The sequence below is a fragment of the Furipterus horrens genome, unplaced genomic scaffold, assembly GCF_987537825.1.
Source record: "Furipterus horrens unplaced genomic scaffold, mFurHor1.1.pri manual_scaffold_1, whole genome shotgun sequence".
Lineage (NCBI taxonomy): Eukaryota > Metazoa > Chordata > Mammalia > Chiroptera > Furipteridae > Furipterus > Furipterus horrens.
In genome coordinates this window covers 186,799,918-186,820,537 of record NW_028327171.1, presented here as the reverse complement: position 1 = coordinate 186,820,537, position 20,620 = coordinate 186,799,918, and the positions used below count along the sequence as shown (strand labels likewise).

The 20,620-nt window shown below is 36.8% G+C and overlaps 1 protein-coding gene across 1 annotated transcript in view; it reads right to left on the bottom strand.

Annotated features, from left to right (window-relative positions):
* The window catches only part of LOC150022443 (coiled-coil domain-containing protein 150-like), a gene marked incomplete at its 5' end in the record, with an annotated part of 67,916 nt that overhangs the window by 22,619 nt on the left and 24,677 nt on the right, over positions 1–20,620 (bottom strand). The window contains 3 exons of the mRNA XM_090287966.1: positions 970–1,077; positions 3,079–3,162; positions 11,295–11,408. Coding sequence (XP_090144092.1) covers positions 970–1,077; positions 3,079–3,162; positions 11,295–11,408 — 306 coding nt within the window. The remainder of the gene's footprint in view (positions 1–969; positions 1,078–3,078; positions 3,163–11,294; positions 11,409–20,620) is intronic.

The following is a 20,620-nucleotide window of genomic DNA, read 5'->3' as shown; positions in this document are numbered from 1 at the left end:
CTACGAGGAGGAACAACACAATGTTCTACATGAAGCCACAGTAGAAAATACAATTTGAAAATGGGTTCTGTTGCTTTCCGAATGAAGAAGCACAGAAGCAGACCTTAATCAAATTCCTCGTTGGGAGTGTATCTAATGAGGCCCTCTTTACCAGTACAGTCAGATGGTTAGAACCCTAACAGAATTCCATTTGGAACACATTCTAGTTCCTTGGTTACCAAAGGTACACATACACAATTGTTATAGCTCCAGAAGTTACATATATTTATAGAGAGTGTCAAAGATTTTTTGAAAGTTATATACATGGTAAATTTGTAAATCATTGAAATAAATCACTTTCTTTCAGTAACACATTCCTGGATTATTTTCCTCACAAAATATTTTATTTTTCTTATTTATCAAACTTTCTCTATTCATTTGTTAAAATGTTACATGACCTACCAAAAGCTTTCAATCTAAAAGTCACCATGCTGACAAGGAAGCACCAGCTCTACTAATAGTTCTTTCAAGTAAGTAGTCTGTTGCAGGTGTATCCTGATGCCTGTAATTCAAAAATCAAAGACACTTGTTTCTCACATCTACCAAAAGTTTTAAGGCTCAAATTTGAAAAAACCACTTCCTCTATGAAAGCCTTTCACCATGCTTTGATTATAATGTACTTCCTATGAATGCTCATAGCACAACCTATTTTGTTTCTAAAAGGCATATTTTCTATTCTATAATAAAGTTTATTGAGCACATTTCTAAGCCTCAAATTAGAGCACAAGCAAGTTGAATGTCCCAGTCCTGCTTCAGGCATCTTTATGAATTCCTCTATGGCTTAGCAGAACCTTGTACTTACGGGGTATTTAAAAAAATTCTTGTTGAATCAAGTGACAGAATATTAATCTTTCTGGAATTGTATGGTAAGGCAGATAAAAGGCATCAATTTCTTAAACACAGCCATCTGTTTGTAGCTATTAGTCACACCTGAGTATATTTGCCCTCTAGAGCCTTATTCAACTTCGGTAGATGATCATTCTGTGAACGGGTTTCCATGAAAGACTGTAGCTGTTCTTCTAGCTGCTTAACTTTTATCTAGAGAAAAAAACAGAAGAATAATTAAAGAAGCCTCATTAATAAAATATATGTGTATATACTCCAAAAGGAAAAAAAAGATGTCACAAGTTTTGCAAAAAATATTATACAGGAAATCCTTAAAACTTGTAAAAAGTAATCTTAAGGTTTTCTAATCATGTAAAGAATGCTATTCCAACTCAAACACATACCTATTTCAACAGCTAAAAGTAAGCTATATCCATTTACACATACAGGGATAATTCATTTGGCTTCTACTGCTTATGGAAACTCCAAATTAACATGACTCATGAATATAACAGTGATATTTTGTAGGTAATAAATTTCAATTTTAAAGGAACTGTGGTATATAGTATTCAAAAAAATTTTGAATATAGATAATTAGAATTGTCAAGATGCAAGAAGGAGACAGTCTTCTATTTTTACTGACAGAATTACAAAAGTTGAATATATGGAATTATACACTGAATTATATTTGAAAACTCATAAAAATGACTACTCACATCTTTGTCTTTACAGAAAATTATCATTTGGGGAGAGAAAAATCATTAATATTTACTCACAAAACTCCAAATTGTATGGTTTTCTACATTTTCCCTTTTACTCCCAACTCTCTCATACAAATTAAAAATTAACATTACTTGAGACTATACTTGAATCAAGAAAAATTTCATCTAAATTTTTTTATTTAAATCAATTTTTTCCTCTCTTGATATCTTCTTGTTTCCGACTTCTGGAGGGTAAATACCCTTTGGCTGCAGCTACTGGACATTTTCAAGAACTGTTAAAATTTAAGTGCCAATAAATTTTTTTGAAAGGCTGCACGGGGAACACATTCTGTCTCAGGAAATGTCTATTGTTTAATCAGCAGGATTGTCCTTTCTCTCATACTTGCCTATTTCTGTCGCTCTTTTCCACAGTGTACAGTATTAAAACATGTGCTGTGGCTCTACCCAAGCCATTAATAAAAATTAACCTTTTTTTTTTTCATTTAAAGTTCAGAATTAAAATGGCTGCCTCTAAAGGAAGGTACTGATGAAACAATTATTCTCATTTTAAACATAAGCAAACTGTTAACCTATAGAACCCAATGGAAAATGGACTGATTAACTCTGAAGACTTTCAGATGTGTCTCTCTTCAAGCTAAACAGAGTATCCTTATACCACAATATTTCTCAGATTACCTCAGCCTCCGAGGTACTCAACAGCATGCCCTAAAACCTGTCAGACAGCATGTTCTTATCTATAAAGCACTTTAATTTTTATATTGAGCTTCTTATGTGGCAGGATATCTAATTCAGAACATTCAAATGGGAAAGAACATAGAAGCAAATAAGTACTGCTGCCCCAGAGACCTGGTGTTTCTGTGTCCTTAATATCCAAGCAGAGTCTATAGCTGGCTTATCAGCCAGTCTCAGGAATCGCAGTGACTTAGCTCATGAGTTTTTAAAACTCCCCAGGTGAGTCTACTGTGTAGGTAGGGCTAAGAACCACTGCTTCTATTGGAGCTGGTTTAAAGGCTGGCCTAGCTATATCAGTGGCAAGCTTCCTGCTCTGTGGGTACTGCAGGGACAGAACCCCAAAGCAGCAAAAAAAGAGTATCATCCCATTCACTCAAGTCTATTCTATTGCCTCAGAGTACTGATTTCCAGGGTTATTTCTTTTTAGGAATCTTACAAAATTTCAACAAAAAAGAGAACACAGGCTCTCTATACAGTTTCTGTAAATGACCATGCATTGAATAGTTATAATAAAACGTCAGAGAATCACAGAGTGGACTTCGGCTTCAAAATTTTAGGTTTCAGCATTATATTATAGGTATGTGAATAGAGGTCACCTAAATTTTAATGCCGTAACAAACTTAGGGAAGTTCAAAGGCTTGTCCAAAGTCATCAAATGAGTAAATGACAGGTTAGGTGCACTCAAAATTGAGCAATATTTAGTTTCATAATTGATATTAAAAAGTTAAAACAATAAAAATCAGAAGATAAAATCTTATACCTGGAGTTTTCCCTTTTCATAGGTCAGTTTATTTTCACTCTCAGTAATTTTTCCCAAGACCTTTTCCACCTGTTGTTGAGCAACCTGATAAAGCAAACACAGATATCAGTACCTCTAGGCATAGAATGAAATAATCATTTTTGTTTTCAAACAAGTATTTATACCCTTACCATTTCTATAATAATGAAACCAGGATTCATATTTATTGGCTACTGCTGCCCCTTTGTCTTTCCCCAGATAGCCAATCATGGTGCTAATATGCAACATGTAGCGAGACAGCTAAGGAAAGTGTGTCTTAGGAGCCCCAGAGTTTGCTCTTCTTGGATCAGTTCTATGTTTGTTACACTAATTATTCCTTTGTAGTTGCTATACCACCCAGATGTAGGGTGGTTGTATCTGTGGTTACAGATACACAGTTTGAGGATTATATCGTTCTCGATGAAAAGGACAGCTACAAATAATCGTCACCACTCGGACAGTAGGAGGTGCTTCAGTTATCATTAGGAAAAGGCTGTTTAAAAAACATATCTGAAAACACAATAGGAACATTTATTGGGAACACAAAACACTGTTTGGATCAAACACTGAACACAGTGTGATCTGGGCCAAACATTACCGAAGGCTGTATATTTTGTGAAATTACATATTTTTGTCATTAAAACAGCCTTTGAGAATGACATTTTTCCAAGTCTTTTGCCTCAAACTTTGTCAGAAAAAATAAGTATAAAATGGTGTTTTCTTCTATTAAATTTTAGGTGTTGTTGGTACTTCAGGAACAATATTAGTGTTTGAATATGGAAAATTTTACCCTCCATAATCAATTTCAGTGTTATATTTTAATTACAGGAAATATTTTATTTGCCATATGTCAAAAGTATCTTCACAAATCAACTGTGTGGATAATACAGACACAAGCAAATGTGACTGAGAACACAAATTTTTCATCACTCAGGCCGACTAGCTGCAGTGAATCTGGAGTTTAAAATCTTGATAAAGATTGACATAAGTCACTATTTCTGGCTTACATTTGCTTAATTTGTGAATAATAGAACAGGGAGTCTTTTAAGCATTTCAAACCAAATAATTTAGCCTTCTGTTTTATGTTCAACTTTGGGCAAATGGATGAAGATGAAACCACATACGTAGGGATATTAATTTACATACAGGATAGTCTTCACCATCTCTGACAGTTAGAGCTATTTTTTCAAAAATACATTTTATTTGCTATGCAATTACAGTTGTCTCAATTTTTCCACCTTTGCTCCCCTCCACCTGCTACCCCCCATTCTGTCCAGCACACCTGCTCCACTTAGTTCATGCCCATAGGCCATGCATATAAGTTCTTTGGCTTCTCCATTTCCTATACTATTCTTAACATCCCTATCTATTTTGTTCCTACTGATTTGTATCTTTTTTTTTTTGGCTTACAGTGTGTGTGTGTATTTATATATTTATATATATATTTTTAAAGTACATTTTATTGGTTATGCTGTTACAGTTGTTCCAATTTTTTCCCTTTGCTCCCCTCCGCCCAGTACCCCCTTCCATCCAGCAGTCCCTCTCTCCTTAGTTCATGTCCATGGGTCGTACATGTAAGTTCTTTGGCTTTTCCATTTCCTTTACTATTCCTAACTTCCCCCTGTCTATTTTGTACCTACCAATTATGCTTTTTAATCCCTGCACCATTTCCCCTTTCTCCCCCTTCCCCCTCCCAGCTGATAACTCTCAAAATGATCTCCATGCCTATGATTCTGTTCCTATTCTGGTTGTTTGCTTAGTTTGTTTTTGTTTTTATTTTTTAGATTCTGTTGTTGATAGTTGTGAGTTTGTTGTCATTTTTAAAAAAATATTTACTTATTTGTTTGTTTATTTATCTTTTTATTTTTAGAGAGGGGAAAGGAGAAAGAGAGAGAGAGAAACATCACTGTGTGGTTGCCTCTCGCTCGCGCCCCCAACTGGGGACCAGACGTACAATCTAGTAATGTGCCCTGACTGGGAATCGAACCAGCGACACTTGGCTCGCAGGCCGATGCTCAATCCACTGAGCCACAGCAGCCAGGGCCGAGTTTGTTGTCATTTTAATGTTCATAGTTTTGATCTTCTATTTCTTAAGAAAGTCCCTTTGACATTTCATGTAATAATGGCTTGGTGATGATGAACTCTTTTAGCTTTACCTTGTCTGGGAAGCACTTTATCCGCCCTTCCATTCTAAATGATAGCTTTGCTGGATAGAGTAATCTACGTTGTACATCCTTGCTTTTCATCACTTTGAACACTTCTTGCCAGTCCCTTCTAGCCTGCAAAGTTTCTTTTGAAAAATCAGCTGGTAGTCTATGGGAGCTCCTTTGTAGGTAACTCTCTTCTTTTATCTTGGTGCTTTTAAGATTCTCTGTTTATCTTTAACATCTGTCATTTTAATTATGATGTGTCTTGGTGTTGTCCTCTTTGGGTCCAACTTGTTTGGGACTCTCTGTGCTTCCTGGATTTGCATGTCTATTCCCTCTGCCATATTAGGGAAGTTTACTTTCATTATTTCTTCAAATTAGTTTTCTATTCCTTGCTCCTTCTCTTCTTCTTCCTGCACCCCTATGATTCAAATGCTGGTATGTTTGAAGATGTTCCAGAGGCTCCTAAGGCCACTCTCATTTCTTTGGATTCTTTTTTCTATTTGCTGTTCTGATTGAATGTTATTTTCTTATGTTCCTAATCATTGATTTGATTCTCAGCTGCATCCACTCCACTGCTGATTTTTGTTTCACTTAGTGTAAATTTCATTTCTGCCTGGGGCTTTTTTATGCTGTTGAAGTACTCAGTGAGTTCCTTGGGAATCCTAGTAACAAGTGTTTTCAACTCTGCATCTGATAGATTGTTTATCTCCATTTTGTTTAGTTCTTTTTCTGGAGTTTTGTTCTGTTCTTTCATTTGGGCCATATTCCGTGGTCTCCTCATTTTGGCAGCCTCTCTGTGCTTGTTTCTGTATTATTAGGTTGAGCTGCTCTGACTCCCTGTCTTAGTAGTGTGGCCCTATAGTAGAAAAGCTCACTGGCAAGTTGTATGGGGTGGAGCCTTAGGTAATCTCCAAGGTGGGGTATCCCGTGTTAGCGCTCTGTGGCTCAATATTGGGGAAGGCCCAGAGAGGGGACAATGCCACTGCCTGGCCTCTGGAATTTTGTCCTGGAGGAAAATGTCTCCTGGCATTCACCTTGACAGTAGTCACTTCACTTTCTCCCTATATGAACTGGGACCCTTCCAGATGTCATCCTGGTGCTGAAGCCCAGAGGGAGGGAGTGCCTAAGTCCTAAGTCCATTGCAGGACCTTTAAGAGGAGACTCCTGAGAATCCCCCAGTTTCATTTTCTGTCCCAACCCCCACTGGTTTTTGCAGACAGAAATTATGGCTAATTATCTTCCTGGTGCTGGAACCCTGGGCTAGGAGGCCTGGTGTGGGTCTGGGATCCCTTGCTCCTGAGGTATACCTCCTGATTTTTGTCCAACACTTGTGGGCATGGGACTGCCTGTTCCATGTCTCCACTCCTCCCCTTCCCGTCTGGATGAATGTAGCTTCTTTAATTCCTTGTTTGTCAGACTTCCATACAGCTTGATTTTCTGACAATTCTGGGTGATATTTGTTTTGTAGTCTGGTTGTAATTTTTGCTGTGGTTGTATGAGGAAGTGAGCCATGTTTACCTATGCCTCCTTCTTGACCAGAATTTATAGCTCTTCTTTAGCCATCACTTTGTAGTGCACTTTATTTCAAGTATTGTGAATCAAACATACTTATTTCCAAATAAAAGAAAAAAGCACATTCCAAACTAGATTACCGTATAATACCGTGTAACTCATGTTGTCCTCTGTTCAAAGTATTTTCATGTTAGCATATTTTTAAAAAGGGGCACACTAGTCTGGATTTTATTTTCACCTTGGTAGTTGCCTTGACTAGAAGAATTAGGACGTTTTAGACAGTCTAGACTTAATTTAAGAAAAAGTCTATAGAAAAGGCATAAAGAGTCATTAGCCTTTGTAAACCATCTACTATAAATTACACATATTCAATATAAAAATATATGCCGAATATTAGGTGTCAGTGGGTTATTAACTATTATAACCATCTAAGTATTTGTCTTATCAAAGCAACATTTATTTCATGTATAATATACATATTCATACATTGTTTCTTAAAGTTTTTTAAAAAAATCTCTATGTGTTGCTATCACCAAGGCAAAGGAAGTAATTTTTATAAAGCACTCAGACCAATAAAGTATGAGTTTCAAAATAACCTAAGGGAAATGTAGACTACTACAAAAACAGGAGACTAATAATGTATTATCATAAAATTAATCATCATTTTTCTGTCTGTGGAAGACATACAGTCCCCATTTCCTATTATAGTTTCTGTTTTGGAAATTCTGACATAAAATCATTGCATGAATGAAACATTATAGTTGAGATTATGTTTTGACCCAATCTTCGGTAGAAAGTAAATTAAGGGATGGCCAATAATGCTGTAAAAATAGCTAAGCCATTCTGTAAAACCTTAATTTAAAATTCAGTTACAAGTTCTATAAATTGATGTGTCCCAAAGTGCTGTAAAGTGTAGGGATAGTGAACACACACACCAAGAGCTAGATTTAACCTAAAATATGCCAGCTATAAGAAATACTAAACACTCAAAAATAACTTTTTACTTTCTTGGAATGTGGGAAGACTTTATGGAATAACTTAGATGATCTGGGTCTCTTTTAAAAGGTGTCGAGGAATTTTTAAAATAATGGCAAGTTTTTCTTCAATCAAATTCTTCTTTTTAGGCAGAGGCATAAAGAAGTTCTATTAATATTTTAAATACACTTTAAAAATAATATCTCTTTTTTTGCAACCAAAGAGAATGCTAATGCAGATACACAAAAACATCTGACATATGGTCACTTACTTAACTTTATGACAAAAATACATTTTTACCAGTTGCCAAAGGAAAATTTGTGTTAAGGCAATAACTTAAATTATTGTTTGCAGATTATCTGAAAAGGCCCTGTACTTAAGAGAATCAACAGAAGATTAGAAATTAGAGGAAGAGCACTTAAATGAGTGAATATCTCAGATTCTGAGTTTTGGAAGGCAGAACTGAGATTGACCTTTGCTTAAGTAATCTAGGCAATATACTATAAAGATTATTAAATATGCAGAGCAGAACAGAAATAGAAATCATCTGAAAAACAGTAACAAAATATGCAAATGGTAGAATATACATTATAACTCAAACACAGAGATATTACTCCTTGGAAAAGCAGGAAGCAAACAGAATATTTTAAGATATGAAAGGCAAGTTGCTAAGAAAAGCCATAAAATTATTTCTAAAATCATTTTTAAAATCTAGGTAAGCTGTAAAAGTTAGCTGGAGCTGTTAGAAAAATACTTAAAACAGTAGATATTGGCATCTTGATAAAGCTATTTTATAAGAACACTGTACGAAGGATTTTACTCAAAATATCTAACAACTAGTATGACAGGTCCAAGCAGATGGAACCAACTTTGACACCTGCCAGGTGGTACACTGACTCAATGTCCTCCTGGTTTTAAGATTTAATCCTTTAACTTCAAGTCATGAAACATTCTAGTTGTGTAGGGAACTATGTTTCTGTCTGGTGGTGCTAAATGAAATGTTTAGAACCCGAAAGGATAGTCATTTAACTTGAAATCAGTAATAGCAACCTTCCCCCATTGAAGCCACTTCTCACTGAGGCCCCCTGCATGATTGCCTGAGGTAATGGACTTCATTATACCCTCATTAAAGGCTGAAATGGCAAAAATCAACTTAAAATTAGGAAGTGTGAGGAAAAAATAAGACAATAATATTTATGCAAAGATAATGTATGTGGTGGACACTTTACACACATTTAATCCTCCCAGTCTGGCAAGACAGACACGACTTTTTTGTGTTTTATGTGAACACCTATTATGTACCAGGCAATAGGCAAGGAAGTATAAAGATTAGTAACTACTGTTTTTGCATTAAAGGAAAGTGAAGGCAGGTGCATAAACAGGTCAATTTCTAGTTGATGCAGCAATTATTCTGATATGAGTATGCAGTGTGCTGTAAGAACCCCAGTTAGGGAAGATCCCCTTGGCAATGGTAGCCATAGAGATTAAGAACCTGCCTGGGTCACACAGTAAATGGAGCCAAGGGTTGAAATCAGGACTGCCTGAGTTCCAATCTGGGATGCAGGGCGGGGCATACACAACACACATCATATTATCTCCAAAAATCAGTATGAGATTAAACTACAAGGTAGCTTTTATTGAGAATTTCAAGTGTTAAATCGTAAAGAACAAAAACACGCTGCCAGCACTGAATGGAAATAGGTTTAATGATATTGCTAAGATTAAAAAAGAAAATCCTGAACTCCTGACCTCATTTATCCAACTCCCACAGCCAACTGAAATGCCTCCCGGAAGGCTTGGTCAGAGAAGGTTCTACATATAGACATACAGAGACGCAAGCTGGAGTTGAGGTGTGGATTATCACTGGCAGACCTTATCGAGAAGTGTGGTCTGCAGGCAAGAATCAACCTTGATCAAGTCACTGGCAAGGTCTGTCAAAGTCAATAATAAGGTAAGGCCATGGCCTGCTCACTGGCAGTGGGGGCATGGAAAAATGAGGCAGACTGAGATGTGGTCTTTCAGATGGACCAAAAGGAAATGGGTGAATAAGCCCAGCTGACACCTGGTCAACAAGCAAAGGGCATGAATGACTCTTTAATCTCAGGACAGGGAGGACTGGTCTGAGATAGCACCAGGAATTGAGAGTTAATGCCTCTTGTCACTCCAACAGGAGCTAAAAGGCTTATCACCCTGGGTCAGTTTAAATACCAAGAATTCAATAAATGCTAGCTACTTGTTACACGCTTTACATCTATTAACCTACTTAGTCCTCAAACAACCCCCTAATAATAGTATTATTATCCCCATTTTGACATATTAAAAAACTGAGGCTCAGAGAGGTTAAGGGTCATAACCAAGATCATGCCAAAATTGAAACCTAGGCAGTCTGACTCTAAAGCCATGGAAGTGTAGAAGGATCTATACTTACTCTATAATTTTTCATAGTTGAAATAATGAGCAGCTTATAAAACTTCAAGAGATTCAACTCATAATAAGATGGACTCACATTAGAGATTTCATGGAATAACTAATTTTTTTCCAAGTATTCAAAAGCACATAGGAAACTTATTAGCTGCTTCTCAAATCAATCATCTCTTTAAATCTCCTTCATCACTTGGAGATGATGTTTTAAGAGCTCTACCATTTATTCGTTTGCCCTGGCTGGTTTAGCTCAGTGGATTGAGCGTCGGCCTGCGAGCTAAGTGTCGCTGGTTCGATCTTCCAGTCAGGGTACATCAGAGAAGGAAAACTCTGACTCCAAAAAACCTCCGCTGCCTTGCGGCATACCTCTTCAGGGGAAAGGCTAAGGGAGTAAACCCCGACAGAAAATCTGGAGCCGGAGTCCCTAAGGCGGTTTGACGTTGTAGTCAACACCGGCAACTCCTGCGGCGCACCTGAAGCCAAGCTGTATTGACTCCGTCTTTCCCTTGGACCCTTCAGCTGCGAAGAGAGGGGGGGTCTGCTGCATGGGCAACAGCAGACCCTCCATATTACCCTGCCCAGGCTCTGTAGCTTCAGCGTCATCGCAAGATGTCGATTCAACACGGGAGGAGACAGATACCATGTCACTCCCGAGTCGGACTGCACAGCCATTCTCGGCGGTGCAGATAGACTCTTAAGAAGCTACACCATCGTCTCTCGAGACGGACGGCTGCCAACAACATTTATTCGTAATGCATTGAACTTCTTAAATAGCGTTTAGAAATCAAACCAACTGCTGATTAACTAATGAAGGAAACGGTCAGGGAAAAATACAAGTTTCTTCCTCGTAATTTACACAAGAGTAGATATTTTAAAAATATTAGAAATATTAGTGCTTTTCAGCATTATAGATCATCTGTGTAGGCAGATGTTTATTAGGTGCCTTAAATTCTTGTTTTCTTAAGTCCTCTATTGTTTGAATGCTGTAGGGATTTATGCCACATTTAGCTGGAGTTATTGAGGACTTTTGATAATGATTAAAACACAAACAAATGAAGAAAACCCATCTCCTGACTTCTGATCTTTTTTAAAACTCATTAGTAATTAATTCATACTTTAGACTGACCTTTTTATACCCACCCCATGGAAGTCAGATGTGTCTTGCTGAAGTTCTAGGCAAGCCAACTGATCTGCCAGCTGCTTATTCTTCTGCTCCACAGCCTGCAGGTTGTGGGTGAACACATTTATGTCTACCTTTGAAAAATGAAAGGAGAAAAGAAATCTGTTTATTACCTATAAATAAATATCTATTTATACCAGATCCAAAAATATTAATTTATTTTTAAAATGACATTTATAACTATAAAATAGAAACTATCTTATGAACATGTTCTCCTGCCTTTATATTTGGGAATTTTCAATCTGATAGCTCTATGATGACTTTTAAATATTTTTTTCTTTTACATTTTTTTCAACTTTTCTACTTCTTTTCAGTAGAAGGGTTATTACAAATTACATAGTTCACACTTCATAGAAATGGAAGTCCTTTGGTACTTGGCATTTATTTAAATACATTAACTATCCAAACCCATTTAATTCTCAGGTACAAATCTAAAAAATATGTCCAATATTTGATATGCTGAAAGTTACAAAATATTGATGAAATAAAAACTAAATAAAATAGAGAAACAATTCATATTCACATATTAGAAGATTCAATATTGCTAAGCTGTTAATTCTCACTAATCCTAACCACAGCTGTGTGGGGCAATTTGCCAGCATCCACCCTTTGGCAGGGTCTGGGCTGTGGGACTAGAAAATATGCTTCATAAGAAATACTAAAGTGAGTTCTTCAGGCTGAAATAAAAGGGCACTAGATAATAACTGGAACCCACATGATAAAATAAGGAGTATCACTAAAAGTTATAACACAGGTACATGTAAAAAATATACCAAAAACATATTTTTTATTTGTAACTCATTTGGTTACCTGTAAATCAAAATTATATAGTAAAAGAAAGGACAAGGGAATTAAAATAGTGCACCAGAAATATCACTTACCAGAAAAGAAGGCAGTAATGGAGAAACAGAGGAACAAAAAGTATATAAGACATATTAAAAAAACAAATTGTAAAGAGGCAGATACAAATCCCACCTATCAGTAATTAAGCATTCCAACTAAAGCAGATATCATAGAATAAATTTTTGAAAAGATCCAACTATATGTGTTTATAAGAGATACATTTGGATCCAAAGACACAAATGAGTTGAAAGTGAAAGGATGGAAAAATATACAGTATGTAAACAGTAAAGTGAAAAGAGCTGGAGTGGCTGCACTAATATTAGACAAAATAGACATTAAGACAAAAATCTGTAAGATAAAGAAGGGCATTATATAATGAAAAAGGGTCAACCTATCAAGAAGGTAGAACATTTATAAATATACATGCATTGAACAAGAGAGCCCCAAAAGTACATGAAGCAAAAACTGGAAATATTGAAGAGAGAAACAATTCAACTATAATATCTGGAGATTTCACTATCCCATTTTCAATAATGGACAGAACAACTAGACAGAAGATCAGTGAGGAGGTGAATGACTTGAATGTCACAATAAAGCAATTACACTTAACAGACATCTATAGAACAGTCCTCTCAACAATAACAGAATACATATTCTTCTCAAGTGCTTATTCAGTGTTCTCCAGGATCTACCATGTGTTAGGCCATAAAACACTCAAATTTGAAAGGACCAAAACTACACTAAATATGTTCTCCAACTACAATGAAATAAAATTAGAAAGCAATAAAAGAATAAAAATTTGGGAATTCACATATATGGGAAAGTTAATACACTTAAATAACCAATGGGCAAAAGAGGAAATTATGAGGAAAATTAAAGAATACTTTAAGATTAAAAAAAGAAAACGAAAACACAACATGACAGTGCAGCTAATGCAGAGCATAGAGGGAATTTTATAGCTGTAGGCACCTACATTAAAAATAATATCTCAATAACCCTAAGCTTCCATTTTCAGAAACCAAAAAAAAAAAGAGGAGCAAATTATGCCCAAAACAAGCAGAAGGACGTATATAAAAAATAGAGCAGATTAGAGAATAGAGAAAGAGAAAATCAATAAAACCAAGTGGTTCTTGAAAGATAAGCAAAACTGACAAACCTTTAGCTATACTAGCCAAGAAAAGAAATGAGAGGACATAAGTTATTTACATTAGGAATGAAAGAAGGGACATTACTACTGAAATTACAGAAATAAAGATAAAGGGCTACTATAACAATTGTATTCTAACAAATTAGATAACAAATGAAATAAATTCATAGAAACACGCAAATACTGAAACTGATTTTCTTAAAAAGTAGAAAATATGAATAGAAATATAATAAGAACAGAGACTTAATAATAACAGTTAAAAACAAGACCAAACAAAAAATCTCCCACAAAGAAAAACCAGATGGCTTCACAGGTGAATTCTCCAAAACATTTAAAGAATTATCACCAATACCTCACAAACTCTTCCCAAAAACAGAAGGGGAGGGAAAACTTAGAAAATCATTTCAAGTGGTCAATATTAATATTACCTAGATGCCAAAACCAGACAAAGACATCACAAGAGAACAATGGAACAATATCCCTTATTTACCCAGATACAAAATCTTCTATAAAGTACCAGCAAGCTAAATCCAACAAAATGTAAAAAGGATTATGCACTTTAGCAAGAGAAATTTATCCCAGGAATTAAAGCTTGATTCAACTACGGTATACCATAGTAATGGAATAAAGGAAAAAATCAACAATTTTATTTCAATAGATTCAGAAAAAGCACTTGACAAAATTCAACACATTTTCATGATAGAAATTATCAACTGGGAATATAAGGTAATTTCCTTATCCTGATAAAGGTCATTTACAAAAAGCCCTCAGCTAACATCATACTTAATGGAGATAAACTGAAAGCTTTCCCCCTAAGACAAGAATGTCTGCTCTCACTGCTTCAATAGCCAAAGCAATTACACAAAAAATAACAGGCAGCAAAATTGGAAAGGAAGAACTAAACTGTTTGTAGATTACAAAATATTATATAGAGAAAATACATCAACTATTATATAAAGATTACAGTACTCCCCAAATTGATCTACAGATTCAATACAAATCCTATCAAAATTCTAGATGCCTTTCTTTTTGGGGGGTGGGTGGGGCAGAAATGGAAAAGCTAATCCCAAAATTCATATAGAAATGCAAGAATCCAGAATAGTTAAAACAATCTTGAAAAATAAGTTGGAGGACTCCTACATCTCAATTTCAAACTTAACACAAAGCTGCAGTAATCAAAACTGTATGATACTGGCATAAGGATAGTTATATAGATAAATGTAATAGAATTGACAGTCTAGAAATAAGCCCATATATCTCTGATTAATTGATTTTTGACTATTGATTAATTTTTTTCAATGGAAAGACTAGTCTGTTCAAAAAATAGTGCTGAGATAACCAGATATCCACATGCAAAATAATGAAATTGACCTCTACCTCACACCATATATAAAAGCAACTCAAAATGGACCTAAATATAATATGTAAAACTATAAAATTCTTAAAATGAAAAGCAGGTGTAAATCTTCATGACCTTGGCTTAGGCAAGTTTCTTGGATGTGATACCCAAACCTAAAGTACAAGCAACCAGAGGTCCAAGATGGTGGCAGAGTGGGTAGAAGATAAACTAACCTTTTCCCAGGACAAAACTAGAATTACAACTAAATTATGGAAAAATCATCTTGAATAACCGACTGAACACCAGCTGGAGAAAAGCCTTATAACTAAGGATATACTGATGAAACCACTTCACACAACAAGACTGTAGAGAGTGCGGAGGTATGATAGGGCTGGTTGGGCTCCCACGGGCATCACCTGACGTTCCAGAGGGATATTTCAGCAGCCAGGTTACCCTCGGAACTATGAGATCTAAACACCAACCTGGGCTCCCTGGCCTATGACACCAGAGATAGGAAAGGAACCCAGATAACATCAAGCTGTGAAAAGCACTGGGGTTTCTGTCTGCCAGGGAGAGATGGCTGGAGATACAGAGCCTCTTAAAGACCCAACACACAAAATTTTTATTGTCATTTAACCTGAACTCTGGCAGAGGGAATGCACAGTAGACTAGAGATGTAGGAGGAGAGTCTGGGGTTTGTGGCTCTGGAAAGAGAGCTGAAGGATCAACCACCATGATCCCTGTGCTGAGTCATTCCCATACTGCAGAGGCCATTTTTGTCAGGCAGAGCACAAGCGGCATTAACCTGAGGGGAAGCAACAGCCCCACCCACAAGACTTATCTGCCCCACCCTGTGGTGCTTAATCCAGGCTGCTGAGTATAGCTGGAGGCTAACAGCGAGGATGGATTTCTGGAAGCTGTGAGTCCTTAGCTGAATCTTCCCCAGGCCCAGTGCTGGTAAAAGCTAGTCTTTGTGTGCAGCCTGGTTCTTTCTGCACACAAACAGCCCAGCCAAGGAAGTCACAAGCTGAGCATCACTGATAGCTCCAGACTGGTTGCCAAGAGCCAGTTACAGGCAGTGTCTGACATAGGTCTGAAAGACTCTTTGCGGACCTACCTAATACACAGAAACAAATACAAAGAAGCAGCAAAAAATGGGAAGACAAAGTAACAGACCTCAAATGAAAGAATAAAAAAATTCTGCTAAAGAACAAAATGAAACAGAAGCAAGCAAATTGTCAGCTATAAAGTTTAGAGTAATGATTATAAGGATACTCAGTGGCATGAAAAAAGACATAGAAACCACAAAAAAGGACCAGTCAGAAATAAAGAATGCAATATCTGAACTAAATAATACACTGGAAGGAATAAACAGTAGGTTAGATGAATCACAGGATCAAATCAGCAATTTGGAAGACAAGCTAGGAAAAAAACACCTAAGCAGAGCAGCAAAAAGAAAAAAGAATTTAAAAAAATGAGTTTAAGAAACCTTTGGGAAAATATGAAATGTATCATCATCTGAAGCAATGGAATAGCAGAAGGAGAAGAGAGTGAGCAAGGGATCGAGAACCTATTTGATGAAATTATAACCAAAAATTTATCTAACCTGGTGAAGGAAAAAGACACACAAGACCAGGAAGTGCAGAGATTCCCACACAAGATGGACCCAAAGAAGCCCACACCAAGACACAACATAATTAAAATGGCAAAGCTTAAAGACAAGGAGAGAATCCTAAAAGCCATAAGAGAAAAGCTGGTAGTTACCTATAAGGGAGCTCCAATTAGACTGTTATCTGATTTCTCAACAGAACCATTTCAGGCCAAAAGGAATTGGCCTGAAAATTTCAAGGTGATGAAAGGCATGGACCTACAGCCAAGACTACATTACCCAGCAAGACCGTCATTTAAAATAAAAGGAGATATAAAGAGCTTCCCAGACAAAAAGCTAAAGGAATTTGTTAATACCAAACCAGTACTGTAACAAATGTTAAAGGGGAAGAACAAAGAAGAAGAAGAAAGAAGGAGGAGGAGGAGGAGAAGAAAGAAGAAGAGAAAGGAAAGAAAAGGAAGAAAAAGGAAGAAGAACAAAGAAGAAGAAGAAGGGGGAGGGGATGAGGAGGAGGAGAAGGAGGGATAGGAGGGGAAGAAGAGAAAGGAAAAAAAAAAAGAGGGAAACAACCTAACAATAAAATGGCACTAAATAAGTACCTATCAATAACCACTTTAAATACAAATGGCTTAAATTCTCCAACCAAAAGACATAGGGTAGCTGAATGGATAAGAAAACAAGACCCATATATATATGCTGTCTCCAAGAGACCCACCTCAGATTAAAACACACACAGACTAAATGTAAAGGGGTGGAAAAAAGATTATTTCATATAAATGGGAAGGCAAAAATGCTGGGGAAGCAATACTTATATCTGACAAAACAGACTTTAAAACCAAGGCTATAGCAAGAGACCAAGAAGGACACTGCATAATGCTAAAGGGAACGATCCAACAAGAGGATATAACCCTAGTAAATAATTATGCACCCAATATAGGAGCAACTAAATATGAAAAGCAAATCTAGATGGACACGAAGGGAGAGATTGACTTCAATGGATAGATCCTCCAGACAAAAGATCAACAAGGAGACAGCAACATTAAACAAGACACTAGATCAAATGGATTTAATTAATATCTTCAGAGCATCTCACCCCAAAGCAGCAGAATATACATACTTTTCAAGTGCACATGGAACATTCTAGGATAGACCACATGTTAGAACACAAAACTAGTCACAATAAATTTAAGAAGACTGAAATCATATCACGCATCTTCTCTGACCACAATGCTATCAAACTGGAAGTCAATCACAAGAACACTGAAAAATACACAAAGACATGGAAACTAAATACCATGTTATTAAACAATGAATGGGTCAACAATGAGATCAAGGAAGAAATCAAGATACCTTGAAACAAATGAAAATGAGAACAATACGACCCAAAATATGTGGGACACAGGGAAAGCAATCCTAAGGGAAATTAACAGCATTACAGGCCTATCTCAAAAAACAAGAAAAAGCATAAATAAACAATCTAATTTTTACACTTGAAGAAACTTGAACAAGAACAACAAACAAAGCCCAAAGTGAGCAGAAGGAAGAAAATAATAAAGATCTAAGCAGGAATAAATGAAATAGTCTAAAATAATGACACACAAGATCAATGAATCCAAGAGCTAGTTCTCTGAAAAGATAAACAAAAATGACAAACTTTTAACCAGACTCATAAAGAAAAGAAGAGAGAAGACCCAAATAAATAAAACCAGAAACAAAAACAAAAGAAAAATAACAAATGACTCCAAAGAAATACAAATTATTGTAAGAAAATATTATGAACAAATATATGCCAACAAATTGGACAGCCTGGATGAAATGGATATATTCCTACAAATAAACCAGCCTGGCTGGTTTAGCTCAGTGGATTGAGCGTCGGCCTGCGAGCTAAGTGTCGCTGGTTCGATCTTCCAGTCAGGGTACATCAGAGAAGGAAAACTCTGACTCCAAAAAACCTCCGCTGCCTTGCGGCATACCTCTTCAGGGGAAAGGCTAAGGGAGTAAACCCCGACAGAAAATCCGGAGCCGGAGTCCCTAAGGCGGTTTGACGCTGTAGTCAACACCGGCAACTCCTGCGGCGCACCTGAACCCAAGCTGTATCCACTCCGTCTTTCCCTTGGACCCTTCAGCTGCGAAGAGAGGGGGGGTCTGCTGCATGGGCAACAGCAGACCCTCCATATTACCCTGCCCAGGCTCTGTAGCTTCAGCGTCATCGCAAGATGTCGATTCAACACGGGAGGAGACAGATACCGTGTCACTCCCGAGTCGGACTGCACAGCCATTCTCGGCGGTGCAGATAGACTCTTAAGAAGCTACACCATCGTCTCTCGAGACGGACGGCTGCCGACGACGACACAATCTTCCAAAACTAACTCAGAGGAATCAGAGCATCTGAATAGTCAGATTACACCGAGTGAAATTGACGCAGTAATCAAAAAACTCCCAACAAACAAAGCCCTGGACTGGCTGGCTTCACAGGTGAATTTTACCAAACATTCTGGGAATTAACACCTCTCTTTCTCAAGCTATTTCAAAAAACCCAAGAGGAGGGAAGACTCACAAGCTCATTTTATGAGGCCAGCTTTATCCTAAGCCCCTCAAAGAATGAAAATTATAGGCCAATATCCCTGATTAACATAGACGCTAAAATCCTCAACAAAATATTAGCAAATTGAATATAACAATACATCAAAAAGATCATACACCAAGATCAAGTGGGAATGCAAAGTTGGTACAACATTCGCAAATCAATAAATGTGATTCACCACATACACAAAGTGAATGATAAAAACCACATGATCATATCAATAGATGCAGAAAAAGCATCTGATAAAATCTAGCACCCATTTATGATAAAAACTTTCAGCAAAGTGGGAATAGAGGGAAGATGCCCAAACATAATAAAGGCCATATATGACAAACCCCCTACCAGCATCATACTCAATGGGCAAAAACTACAAGTGTTCCCCTTAAGATCGGGAACAAGACAGGGATGTCTGCTTTCACCTCTCTTTTCAACATAGTTCTGGAAGTCCTAGTCACAGCAATGGGGCAAGAGGAAGAAATAAAAGGCATCCGAACTGGAAAGAAGTAAAACTGTCTTTATTTTCAAATGACATGATACTGTACAGAGAGAACCCCAAAGATTCCACCAAGAAACTACTAGAACTGATCAATGAATTCAGCAAAGTAGCAGGATACAAAATTAATATCCAGAAATCAGGTGCATTTTTATATGCCAATAATGAACTATCAGAAAGGGAAATTAAGAAACTAATCCCATTCACAACTGCTTCAAAATGAATAAAATAACTAGGAATAAATTTAATCAAGGATGTAAAATCCCTGTACTCAGGAAATAAAGACACTGAAGAAAGAATTTGAGGAAGATACAAAAAAGTGGAAGCACATACTGTGTTCATGGATAGGAGGAATTAACATAACTAAAATTTCCATGCTAAAAAGGAAAAAGGACTCATTGACATGGACAACAGTGTGGTGATTACTGGAAGGAGGTGGCTACAAGGGACTAAATGGTAATGGAAAAAAACAAAAAAGATTAAATTTAAAAAGCATCCGTGTGACCCAAAGCAATCTATAGATTCAACATAATTCCTATTAAGATTCCAATGACGCATTTCACAAAACTAGAACGAATATTTGAAAACTTTATATGGAACCACAAAAGGCCCCACGTAGCTACAGAAATCCTGAGAAAGAAGAACAGAGTTGGAGGAACCATGCTACCTAATATGAAACTATACTATAAGGCCATAGTAATCAAAACAGCATGGTACTGCCATAAAAACAGACACATAGATCAATGGAACAGAAGAGAGAACCCAGAAATAAATCGACACCTTTATTGTCAATTAATATTCAACAGAGGAAGTAAGCACATACAACAGGCTAAAGATAGTTTATTCAATAAATAGTGTTGGGAAAATTGGACAGATACATGCAGAAAAATGAAACTAGACCACCCCTCTTACACAATGGGATACTACTTGGCCATAAAAAAAGAAGAAAGTTTTACCCTTTGTGACAGTATGGATAGACCTGGAGAACATTATGCTAAGTGAAAGAAGCCAGTCAGAGAAAGACAAATACCATATGATTTCACTCATATGTAAAACCTAACGAACAACCTGAACTAACAAGCAAAACAGAGACAGACTTATAGATAGAGAGCAGGATGACAGCCAACGGGGTTGGGAGTGTGGGGGTAGGGGGTGGAGGAATTGAGCAAAAGGAAAAAGGACTCATGGACATGTGCAACGCTGTGGTGTTTGCAACAGGGGGAGAGGGTATTAGGGGACCAAATGGTAATGGAAAAAAATACAATAAAGAA